The 12,849-nt window shown below is 38.2% G+C and overlaps 1 protein-coding gene across 1 annotated transcript in view; it reads left to right on the forward strand.

Moving 5' to 3' along the window:
- Positions 1-12,849, forward strand: part of CDAN1 (codanin 1) — a 35,043-nt gene that overhangs the window by 3,252 nt on the left and 18,942 nt on the right. The window contains 8 exon segments of the mRNA XM_029285622.1: positions 1,643-2,337; positions 5,802-6,024; positions 7,116-7,311; positions 9,751-9,870; positions 10,475-10,553; positions 11,133-11,253; positions 12,052-12,161; positions 12,381-12,470. Of these exon segments, the coding sequence (XP_029141455.1) occupies positions 1,643-2,337; positions 5,802-6,024; positions 7,116-7,311; positions 9,751-9,870; positions 10,475-10,553; positions 11,133-11,253; positions 12,052-12,161; positions 12,381-12,470 (1,634 nt within the window).

Below are 12,849 nucleotides of genomic sequence, written 5' to 3' on the forward strand. Positions count from 1 at the left end.
ACTGTCATTTACTTAGGCTGAAGCCTGCCTTTCAGAATCAAGGTAGCAATGAGTTCTGCTAGAAAATTGATTCAGGGTGGTTTTATCCAGTTTTTGCCCCCTTTAGGGGGAGAATATTTCTGAATGTAATTCTGCTCTGAGTACAGATGTCAGTAAAAAGGAATAAATGTCATTGATTTTTTCTTCCTCTGTCACTCCCAGAATTAGGACGTCTACTCTTCTGTTAGGACTAACCATCTTTCTACAAGACATTAAAGAAATACATGGGAAAGTATATTTTGAGAGAAATTGACTAACATTAAAACCACTTCCGTTGTACCAGTTTCTTCATGATTTAGAACAGTGGTCTCTAACCTTTCCAGCTTTGTGGACCTGCGCTGGTGGCGGGGGATGGTTTTGCACACACGCTGCTTGCGCAAATGCAGCTTTGGGTGCTTGTCTCTCGCCCACTGCTTGTGTGGTCCAATTCCCAATATGCAGCAGCCAGTACCAGACCCCAGACTGGGGGTTCGGAGCCCTGATTTAGAAGTGTTCTGTGGATATAAGGAGCCCTTCTGTCTAAACAGGCAGATTCTGGATTAAATCTATTGGTCACAAAGTATTAAGTTGGAATTCTTCATACTTGTAATGAGCAAGTATATATGACTGTCTATCTGCCCCTGCTTAGCCCCTCCTGCAGATGGAAATGGCTAAAATTACCAATGATTGACCATGGGAGGAAATGACCAGATTTGACCAAATCATTATTCCTATGTCCTCTGTAACAAGAGAACATCTAGCTAAGATTTATGTTTGTGGGGTGAATTGAAAGAGCAAGAAACTAGCATCCAGGTCAGAATCTAATACTTAGTTTTCATTCTGGTTAGTTTAATGAAAATGTAATAAAAATTAAACATTTTCATATATGAAACTTAAATTCCCCCCCAAAATAGAGATGCATTTGCAAAGAAAATGAGTATTCTGATTATAGAAGATTTAATAATACTGATAGAAACAGCCAAAACAAGCGTCTGTTGAAGCCTTTCTATGACATTTTTACACAGTGGAATCAAATCCATTAGAGACAGTTAGTAATATCATCTACCTACAATCTTCTGTTGAAAAATCTGATATAAATTGTGATAAATACCTTATTATTGTTTTGCTGACTTTCACACATCTCTATTTCTTTAGAGTAGAAAACAATTTTGTTGTAATAATGAAGGAAAAAAGCAAAGTCTTGATTCTCACACTCATTAAAAGGAGAAAAACTGCTGGTGGAAATCACCGTGGTAAACAAATATTTTAAATAAATATTTCAGCATATACGGGATGATGCTTTTCCAAATTGGCAAATGAATGCCAAAATTTAAAAAAAAATGTATATTGATAGAACAATATACATATATACGTGGCCATCTGCTAATTTGGCAAACAATATGAGATGAGATTATCATTTAATAAATTATGCTAAATCTCTGATTTCTGGTATTAAATTACCTGAGGGATTTGGTTTTGAAATTGTTTCATTTTGCTTTGTATGCTTATAACAAATTCATAACTGAGCTCATTCTTGTAAAAAAATACATAATGTCATGCATGTCTGAAGAAAAATTCAGATTAAAATAAATCAGTTGATGTTCATTATGATTTGTTTGTACAGGACCCTCCAATTCACCCCAAACTAGTTGTCCTTAATTTGCTTCAAAAAGACTTTGTTCCTTTTTTGCTGAACTACATCAGGGAACAGACTAGTCAGATATTGACCCATGGACCATCTACTCCTGCTAAAACTCCAAATTCCAAGATCTTGAGAAATTCTAGTAGCTATAGGAACCAACGGACAGGATCTGAGAAAAAGTTCCACAACAGTAGCTGTCGAGGACAACTTTTCTTTGATATAGTTCCTACTGGCTTGCAGTCTCCAAATACCAGTATTTCTGCTTCAGAATTGCATAGATCTTCAGCTGTTAATGGGTCAAGTGAACTGAATTCCAGTAATGATCTCTTAAATGTGGATCTCAGCACTAGCCCAAGTGTGGGTTCAAGCCCTATTTTTTCTCGCAGTGAGAGAAGATCTGCTCAGAAAACAAACTTGGGGAGTTTTCTTGTTGCTGCCCCTATAAGGCGAAGCAGAAGAAAAGGGAGCAATTGTACAAATGGTTCTAGTCGGCCAATGGGACACGATATAGGAAGAAACACAAATGATGAAGTAAAAAGTGAAAGTTCTTCATTCTCTTCATTGAGACAGAAGAAACCGAGTGAAATGAATCTTGTCTCCACTTGTTCACCATCTGACCAGCTTAACTTACATGACTTGGAGGAATTTCCACCCATGAGTGCTGCTGGAAAAATAAAGTAAGTCTCAGTTCTCAAATCTCCTTGGTAATTCTGATGACAAGGAAATGTCCTGCTTCTGGGATGGCAAGATAACTTTGAGAGACCTGCAGGACTTGAAGCAAAGTTTTTCTCCAGTGTGATGTACTGCAGAGTTCAGGATTCTCCTCTGTGTTATTTAATGTCTATATGAATACTCAAATGCCACTCAAATATATATGTACAGGTTGTCCTTGACTTACAACTAGTCATTTAGTGACCGTTTGAAGTTACAACGGCACTGAAAAAAGTGACACGATTGTTTTCACACTTGCAGTCATTGCAGCATACCCATGGTCACGTGATCAAAATTTGGGCGCTCCCAACTGGCCTGCATTTATGACAGATGCCCTGTCCCGGGGTCATGTGATCACCATTTGTAATCTTCCCAACCAGCTTCCTACCAGCTAAGTCAATGAGGGAACCCAGATTCTCTTAATGACCATATGATTCACTTAGCAATTTCAGTGATTTGCTTAACAACTGTGGCAAAATATAGGGCAAAACTCACTTAACTGCCTTGCTTAGCAACGTAAATTTTGGGCTCAATTCTGGTTATAAGTTGAGGACTACCTGTAGCCACCTCAGATTGAGTATGAGATGGAATCTGTCAAAATATGTTTAGATTAAAATCCCTCCAAAATGAATTGCTGTACGTCAGCAAACATTCAGGAACAGGCTTACAGTTTTTCTGGAATAGAGTCATACTCGTGATCCAATTCATGATCCAGCTGTCCTATTGGATTCATGGCTATTTCTTAAATAATATCTGGAGGTCATGACCAAGGCCTCTTGCCCATTTTCAGCTGATGCACTAGTTACTATTCTAATTGTATCAGGATGCTAGGTGAAAGTAACACCCCTGCCCTGATCACTATTTTATTTGATTACAGTAACACATTACATGGGCTATCTTTGTCCAAAACTGTAGCTCCTGCAGAACACAATGGCTACTCTGGCTTGCGTGTCAACCCTATGCCAGAGCTTACACCAATGATAAACTGCAGTGGTTATTAGTAGCTTTCAAAATCTGGTTCTAACTTACAAGGCCCTAACTTACAATAGCACTACGTTACTTCTTCCATCACTTTTCTAGGATTGAATCTATGTCCATCTGGTAAAAGATGTCTGGAGGGCCTGTTGGGGATGTGGAACAGAAAGCAGGTCTTTAAAGTTGCAAACTCCACGCTCTGGAATTCTGTATTTCCACAAGTCATGCAACTCCTCTTTCTCTTAATATTTTCTGAAGCTGTCAAGATTATTGACCTTAGCCAGTTGTTCTCTGGTGTTCATGTTGGGAGATTTCTTTTTTATTATTATTTATTTGATGCTTTACTCTGCTGCATGCTGCAGAATCTTTGACAAGCTCTGTTAAATTCATAAATTAACTTTCCCTGGTCTGGGTGGACCATCTCTCAGAATTCTCACTAATGACTGTGCTTTCTGTAAAAGGAAATCAGTGTTTTTTAAGGGCACCAATTTTGTGTAAATGTGGTCTAAAATTGTGCAAATAATGAAAAATCAAGTAACAGTTGAAGGGTCACATACAACACTGCAAACACTAGGCAAAGCTAGATTAAGCAATACAGAGCCTGAGAAATGCAGAGGTCAGTTTTCAGGTTTCCTAATTATAGGGCTAGAATACTTAGCCAATTAACGTATCTTACTCTTATTCAATAGTGTTCAGCTGCCAACAAAAAGCCTTTGTTAAGCAGAATGGCTATTAGTAGGAAACATTTTTTGCCCCAGAAGAGCAGTGACTAAAATTTCTTTGCAATTTTGCACGTGTAAAAGCTCTGATTTTTCTTTCCATAGGCATTTATAATAATGCAAATGCTCCTACAAAGACAGATATTCCTTCTCTTTCCTACCTCCATGGGGAATGAGGGCTGTTATGCAGAAACCCCCAAAGGAGCTTAATTTCACAGCTTTTCTTTACATGTCCAAACATGGAATGAAAGTAATATAGCTAAAAATGGCCAGAGCCTGCTAAACTCATTTCATAGACTTGCAAAGATAAGCGGTATAAATGCATGATCTGATTATCAGTACCTTTCTCCTATCGGAACACTTTTTCTCACTTCCAGACTTCTGTTGGTTATCTAGCTTCAGTGTCCTTACAAATGCTAAGATTTTAAATAGCCTTTTCCTTCTCTAGAACTTTACTTTGCTTCAGGGGACTGTGTTTAACAGATGCTCATTTCAACAGCTAAAGCCAAAATATTGATCAGATTTCTATGATATTACATGGAATATGATTATATCCTTTTATATGAAATCTATTCAATTAACAAAATTATTTCTTGATACATATACCTATTTGATAGAATAATTATATAGAACGATGTTTCTCAATCTTGGGAATTTTAAGATGTGCGGACCTCAGTTCCCAGAACTCCCCAGCAAGCTGGCTGACTGTGGATTTTGGGGAGTCGGAGTCTACCATCTTGAAGTTCCCAAGGTTGAGAAACACTGGTATAGAGGTTAGGGCATTGGACCAGGATAAAAGAGATCTAGATTAAAATTAACCCTCCACAGTGGAAGTTCCATGAGTTACTTCGGGCTTGCAGCCTCTCGGGCTTGTCATGGAAAAATATTGAAGGGAAAAGTGCTGACTATACTAACTTGAGTTTTTGGAAGGTAATGCATTAATTTATTGAATAAATAAATACATTAAATATTCAGTATTTTGCCAGTTGCCAGTAGATGGCTGCAGAATATCGTAGATTTGGATTATTTGGATGAAGAAGGAAACTTTCAAGGGACTAGAGCAATTTCTATTATGAAATTTTACTGTTCTTGAAGTTTTATATTGTAGAAAAAAGATGAGTAAAGAAGAATGCAATTAAACCATAGAAAATAATGCGTGCTATTGAAAAAATGGATACTGAAACCAACATTTTCCCCCTCCCACAAAATACTAGAATCCTATGTAACCAATAAAGTTGCATTATGGTAGATTTGGAATAGATAAAAAGTATTTTTTCACAGATCTGTATTTGTTCTTCACAGAATAAAAAAAAATTGCTACTATAACACGTAGCAAACATATTTATTAAGAATATATTCTATTTTCAATATCAGAAGCAGTATATTTATTAGTTTCGGTTTCTTCAGAATGGAGAAAAAGAAAAAGAATGCTATTGCACCCATATCCTATCTACATATTCCTCAAAAGCTTATTAGTCACTGGGAAACAATATTGTATTATTAGAACCTTGGCTTAAACCAGTGTTTCTCAACCTTGACAGTTTTAAGGCATGTGGACTTCAACTCCCAGAATTCCACAGCCAGCATTGCTGGCTGTGGAATTCTGGGAGTTGAAGTCCACATGCCTTAAAATTGTCAAGGTTGAGAAACACTGGCTTAAACCATCGGGTATCTTCTTTTTTCTTAAATATTGAAAGGTTTACTGTCTCTTGAACAGATTTTCTCTTTGGTTTTAGTAAAACCAAACCATCAAGAAGAATCAATCCTACTCCTGTGAGTACTGAGAGAACTCTGTCCAAGCCCAAAATGTGTTTCACTTCTACACCTGTTGGCAATTCTCAAGTCCAGTCTGGAGCAAGTTCTGAGAACCTTACTAATTCTCAGGGAATGAACTTAACTTCTATTACAGGAAGTCTTCAGGAAGAAAGAGAGATGTTGAAGAAAGAAAGGTAATTAAGAATTTGTGATCTGGTGTCCAAGAGGGAGAGAGAGAGAGATGCACTATGGGTTGAGAGTGTGATTTCAGGCATTTCTTAACGGAATGGGACAACTCGCCACGGCCAACTCACCGCGAGACAACTTGACAAGGCCAACTTTCCACAGGACAACTCACTGCAGGATAATTCAACAGATCAATTTAATTATTTAAAATAATTTTTTAAAATATTTTAATGTTTGTCATTCACATTTGATTTTGTCCCTCCTTTGGCATCCTTTCTTTAATAATTCTAGTCCACTATTTCTTCGATATTACTGTAACTCTTGTCCCATGGCAAGTTACCCCCCAGCGAGGTGGCCATGGCGAGTTGTCGTAAGCCCACTTCTTAAAGAAGTAGAACAGTGGTTCTCAACCTTTTTAATGCCGCGACCCCAACCGGTCGTAAGTCGAGGACTAAACCGGTCGTAAGTCGAGGACTAAACCGGTCGTAAGTCGAGGACTACCCAAACCGGTCGTAAGTCAAGGACTTTCCCTGCCCGGGAGCGCCGCGCATGTGTGGTTCCGCCCCCTGCGCCGGCCAAGGTGTAGCTGGCAAGCGGCAGAGATGGAGCAGGCCGACCACCAGCTGGCCCAGCCCAAGGGAGGTAAGGCACCCACCGGAAAAGGGGGAAAAAAATGGCGGACAAAAAAAATGGCGGACAGCCTTGCTTGGCGACCCCCATGAAATGGTTGATCGACCCCAAATGGGGTCCCGACCCACAGGTTGAGAACCACTGAAGTAGAACATCTTAACATATGTTTAAAATGACTTCTCCATTGCATTTAATAGAGATGTGATTTACAAGTTCAAAATATTTTCCTTGGTGTTTTTTAGATTTGCAAGTAACTGGGTTTATTTTCAGATTTGGTCCATAGTATTATATAAACATGCTGTTTTTACAAATACAGTAGGAAAGTGCAGTAAAAAGTATTAAGAAGTTTCTTAAAGACTGCATTTTTTTTAAACTCCTGAATAAGTGTCTGAAATAATCCAGCAGATGTAGTAGAAAAGGTAATCTTTTAGCATTTTTATGATTTTTAATTCTGTGGCCATTTACTCTTTTTGTATTACAGATCTAAATTATTGCATCACACGTCTTCCTCTATAAGTTTATCTCTGGATTCTGGCACACCCACCAAATCTAATGTTGGTTGGAATGTGTATCTCCAAACTGAAAACCAGTCAGTAACCTCTGCCGACGTCAACAAAGTTACTTATAGAAAACAGCTGGAACACCTGGCTGAGCTTTATTCCATTTGCATAGCAGGTAGCAAAATTGAAACAGATAACACTGGGAATTTTTATTGATTTGAGAGAATAGTAAGAATGATGATATGTGCACATAAATTTAGTAGAGATGAAATTTCAAATGAATCTTGCTTTGAAAAAAACAGTAACTGATAAGAGTATAATACTGTTCTTATAGCAAACTTTTAGGAAAAACACCTGTTATACACCACCCTGTTAATGATAACTGCTATAATAATACACATTCAGAAAGCCGAGAAATCAAATTCTGCACAACTTAGTTTCTTTTAATTAATTTATACAAATTATATACATTGACTGTCACTACTGCAGGCAGTGCTCAACTTATTTATTTATTATTTATTTATTAAATGTATTTGCTGCCTAACTCGCTCCTGTGATTCTGAGTAGCTTGTGATCATTCTTTCAGCAACTGTTTGAAGTTATGATGGTGCTGAATGAATGGTGGTTACGACTAGTCCTTGAAGTCCTGGCTTTGCTATGCCGCCCTTGCACCCTCATATGCCTTCCCTGAGCTTTGCCACATCTCCCCTGCTACTCATGCAATCCAGTGTTCCCTTGCCACACCTCCCTTGCCACTTGTGCACCCTTGAGGGTCCTCCCAAAGCCATGCCTCCCTCGCATCCCCACACAATCTGCCCAAGCTTTGTCATACTTCTTCCACATCCCCATGCACCCCTTCATCCTATCTCTGCCCAGCAACCAGCCCAAGCCTCACTGCACTCATGCCGTGCCCCTCAAGCTGCCCATGCACCTGTGAATGCCCTGTGCAAGCAAGTCAGCAGGAAGTAAATGGCTGCTGCCTGGTGGGACCAGGCAGCAGCCATTTACTTCCTCCTGACTTGCAAGTCACCTGGGACTTGCAGCTTCTACCGACTTTGAATGTGGGAAGCCAGCAGGAAGTTGCAAGGAGAACCTCATCTAATGAACACTGCAGTTTAGTTAACGACAGCAATTGGGATTGCAGGGATTGGTGTCGTAATTTGAGGACTACCTGTAATAAATCTTGGTTTATGAATAACAGTGATTAAGCCAAATGCAAACCAATTATATTGTTGCATATTCTTTACACTAGTGCAGGGGTCTTCAAACTTGGCCCTTTTATGACTTGTGGACTTCAACTCCCAGAATTCCTCAGCCAGCATGCCTGGTTGAGGAATTCTGGGAGTTGAAGTCCACAAGTCATAAAAGGGCCAAGTTTGAAGACCCCTGCACTAGAATATTAAGCCATAATGTGCTTGGAAGGTTTTATCTTAGCATATTATGTGATATTTTGGTCTATTAGTATTTATACAAAACAGAGTGTTTATGTACAATAATTGTCATTCTGTTCGACAGGGAAAGTTAGTACCAAAACTTTGCTCAATGAGAATGAAAAATCCTAATTAATCCAAGTCATGAATTAATCATATCAAACCTGAATTATTGCAAAAGATGATAGCATTATGCTAAAATGACTTCTTGGAATGTCTGATTGTATAACACATTTTTCAGCTTGCAAAAAAGGCTTCGGAGGAAGACAGGCCTTAGGTTAATGCAGGGAACTATTTTATGAATGGTTGTGTTCCCTTGAGGCTAGTTTCTTGGGTGTAGTATCCAGCCAGAGCTGAATGGGGATAGTCATTTTCTCTTCAAGATACTTCCTTTTCTCCTTTTCCAGTTTCTTATGCAGGGGGCGGCTTCTGAAACCATCATAGGTTACTAGCTATTTGAATTAGGCAAGTGCAAGTCCTTAATATTTTGGTATAAAATAATGTAAAAATAATAAAAACAAACATTTTCCCCCCCTGAAAGTCACATCAGTCTGTTAAAGCAGTTTCTTTTATTAGATAAAAACCAATAAACCCTAACATCTAACTTTAAATTTAGTTTTAGTTATTTTTATCAATGTCGTAAAAGGCATTCTGTGTTGCTTCTTTTTAAAATATAAAAGTTTTTTTTTTATCTAAACACAGGTTGATACGATTGTACATTTCTTTAAAAAGACAGGTAGTCCTCGACTTACAACAGTTCATTTTGTGACTGTTTAAAGTTATAACCGCACTGAAAAAAGTGACTTATGACCAGTTTTTACACTTAACGACCATTGCAGTATCCCCACGGTCATATGATCAAAATTTGGATGGTAGGCAACTGGTTCATATTTATGACGGTTGCAGCGTCCTGGGGTCACGTGATCACCTTTTGCGACCTTCTGACAAGCAAAGTCAGTGGGGAAGCCAGATTCACTTAACAACAGTGTTACTAGCTTAAGAATTGTAGTGATTCACTTAACAACTGTGGCTAGAAAGGGGACAAAACTCACTTAAATGTCTCACTTAGCAACATAAATGTTGGGCTCAGTTGTGGTCATAAGTCGAGGACTACCTGGTAATGAACACCAGAGAGAACCTTTTGGATGACTGCTATTCTTGTTTACTTTCTTTCTTTTTTGCAGAAAACCTGGTGCCAAATATCTTCTCAGAGCTTTTCTTTGTATTGCAGCTGCTAACAGCAAAGGGAACTTCCTTTGCAGAAGATAGGGAGAGTGACTTGGGATTTATGGAACAGAATACAGGTCAGACCTGAAATGAGAATCCTTGGATGTTATACGTAACATGAATATTATAGCACATACGATAGTGAACAATGTTAGAAGAATTCCACTAAAGAAAATAAGGAAAAGTTTCATTTAAAGGGACAGAACAATTTATTTTTAGCTTAAATATTGCTCATTATGATGCTGCAGAAGTTATAGCTTCTCACTGTATCTAAAAAAACTGAGAAATCATGATTAAAGTCTTACTAGGCATGTTGTGTTGCAAGCAGCTTTCAACTATGGTTTAACATGCATTGTTTGAAAATCATTGACCATAGCTTCCCAATACATATATAATAGGAAGCCATGTTTAATATCTAGATTTCTGGCTTATTTCCTCATTTAGGCAACAAGAGTATTTAAAATAAAAAATCTGAGCAGTTGGTATTATAAATGTTATAAAACTCTTCTCGGCTACCTCCTGAGAAGAGCAATATAACATTGTATAATTCCTTTGGTAGTTATTCTTCCTAGGTGTTCAAGGTAAATGGCAGTCCTGGAAGGAGTGTCTTTGTTCTTGACCAGACTGAATTCTGTGGAATGAATTCCCTCAAGTGCTTTTTTTTTTCTATTTTGTTTACAGATTTGATTGAGAGGCAGCACTTTCACAGTGTACACAACTGTGTTTATTTTGCTGCACAAGTTTTGGATTATCAGTTTGAGTAAGTGCAATGATTTGGCTGCTTTCATAAGAAAGCAGATACTTTCACACCTGGTTTTCATTTCAAACTGTTCATAGGCTGCATAGCTTTCCTATTATTTTGATTATTTGTTTAACATAAATTTATCCCTTTATATCACACAACTCTGGGCAACGTACAAGGGTCACAACAGCAATCTTAGTATATAAACAGCTCACATCTATAAAAACATTCCAGAAGAGAAGAAAGATAGCTATTGTTCTTTCTCTCTTGGCATCAAAGCCTCGATTAGAAAGGGAGGTTTTCAGAAGCTTCCTAAATCTCACAAGGACAGGATGTTACTCCCGGCATAGATTAGGTCAGGGGTAGGCAACCTCGGCTCTTTTATGACTGGCTCAGGAATTCTGGGAGTTGAAATCCATGAGTCATAAAAGAGCCGAGGTTGCCTACCCCTGGATTAGGTGAATGGGTGACAGAGCTCGGAATACAGACGGGTCAGTGGACGATATAAAGAGTAACAATGCAGTGGAATTCATCCTCTTTGCATTTAAATATAATACCACAATGTGCTTTTCTTGTTGACTGCTGTTGTCTTGGCAGAATTGTTTCTCATTTAGAGAAAGGGACACTGAAGCTCCTTGCTGAGAATGACAGAATTGCATCTTTTTCCTTTGGCTTGCATGAGAGGCTAACGGCAGCCTATGAAAACACAACAGCAAAGGTAATATGAAGCAAGTAGGCTTTGCAAAATTTCTTGGAAATTACTTCTTGGAGACAAAAAAGATTGCTTCTTCAATTATCCTTGTTATTGTTGGTAGTGCCTATGTTGTTTATTTTCTTGAAATATTTTTGTGCACACAGCTTTTTGAAGTGTGCACATGAACCTTCCTCTGCCATGTAAATGGCAGTTACAATTAACTGGAAAAAAAACAGAATACAGTACCTATTATTAAAATAAGAGCAGCACATTTTGTAGTTTAGGGTGCTTAAAATTTGTCCTCTGATTGCACTGCTACAAGTTAACTTAAAATTATGTTTTAGCAATGAATCTAAGTCATAGTAAGGAGAACATATTGCAATTTCAACTTTAAGGCTTGTTTCTGCATACTTTGCTTAGAGCAGTGGTTATCAACCTTCCTAATGCAGCGACCCTTTAATACAGTTCCTCATGTTGTGGTGATCCCCAACCCCCCATCCAGCTGGCCAGGGAGGGGGAAAGGCCGTTCCGCCATCTCCGCCCAGCCTGGTTGGAGAAGCGCCCAAGTGGGGAGAGGGGAGAGAGAGAGAGAGAGAGAGAGAGAGAGAGAGAGCCAAGAGGAGGGCAAGGAGATAGAGGAGCGGTGTCTCAGTTCCTAAGACCATCGGAAATATGTGTTTTCTGATGGTCTTAGGCGACCCCTGTGAAAGGGTTGTTCGACCCCCAAAGGGGTCCCGACCCACAGGTTGAGAACTACTGGCTTAGAGAGAAGCGCATATTGAAATGGAAAACTGCTTACTTACCATTATGTGCAATTAACAGGTTTCTCTCTGGATGCCTTCATGTGTGCAGTCAGTTTCCTTTCAACCAGAAACTGACAATCGATCTAACTTTTCCAGTGATAAGGCATTCCATATATTCAAGAAGCAAAGGTAAGAACTCTTTGTTTCTCTTCATCAAATGCTACAACAATAATAAATGTAATTAAAAAGTAATTGACAAGTTGTTTTAATTGCTAAATTTGAACATATGAACATTTGTTTACAAGAGAATCACTTCTTATGGAACTTATATGCAGGTGGAATAATATAACAAATGATGATAACTGTATTTTCAGATATTGACATTAATATGTTTACCTTGTTCAATAGAGATATTTTCTATGAATTGCTGCGTGAATGGGAAGATAACTTTGAAAAAACAGGTTGGGATTTTGAGAAATGTCTAGGAGATAGGATCAGGTAAGAGCTTTTAATTCAACAATTGAATCAGGATAATTTACAAAAATAGTTACAAGGATAATTAGAAAAGAGTCCTTGCGCCTCTTTATAGTCCAGTAGGTGATAATTAGTGATTATTTTGGAAAGCATTGGAGAATATCTGATCTAATAATATCTAAATACCAAGATTAACAAGAAATCCCTAGGTATGTAACACGTTCATATGGTTTGAAATTATAAGGTCAGAACTTGTAAGAAGCAAAGAATCGCCAATATTTTTTGATAATGAGAACAAATGAAATGTAGTCATGTCTTAAGGATTTGTTAAAGAAGAGATTTCAAAATGGGGGGAGGAGAATCCATTTCTTCACCAGTGGGGATTGCACTGGCACATGGACAC

Source organism: Protobothrops mucrosquamatus, unplaced genomic scaffold (assembly GCF_001527695.2).
Source record: "Protobothrops mucrosquamatus isolate PMUCROS unplaced genomic scaffold, P.Mucros_1.0 scaffold1954, whole genome shotgun sequence".
Taxonomy (NCBI): domain Eukaryota; kingdom Metazoa; phylum Chordata; class Lepidosauria; order Squamata; family Viperidae; genus Protobothrops; species Protobothrops mucrosquamatus.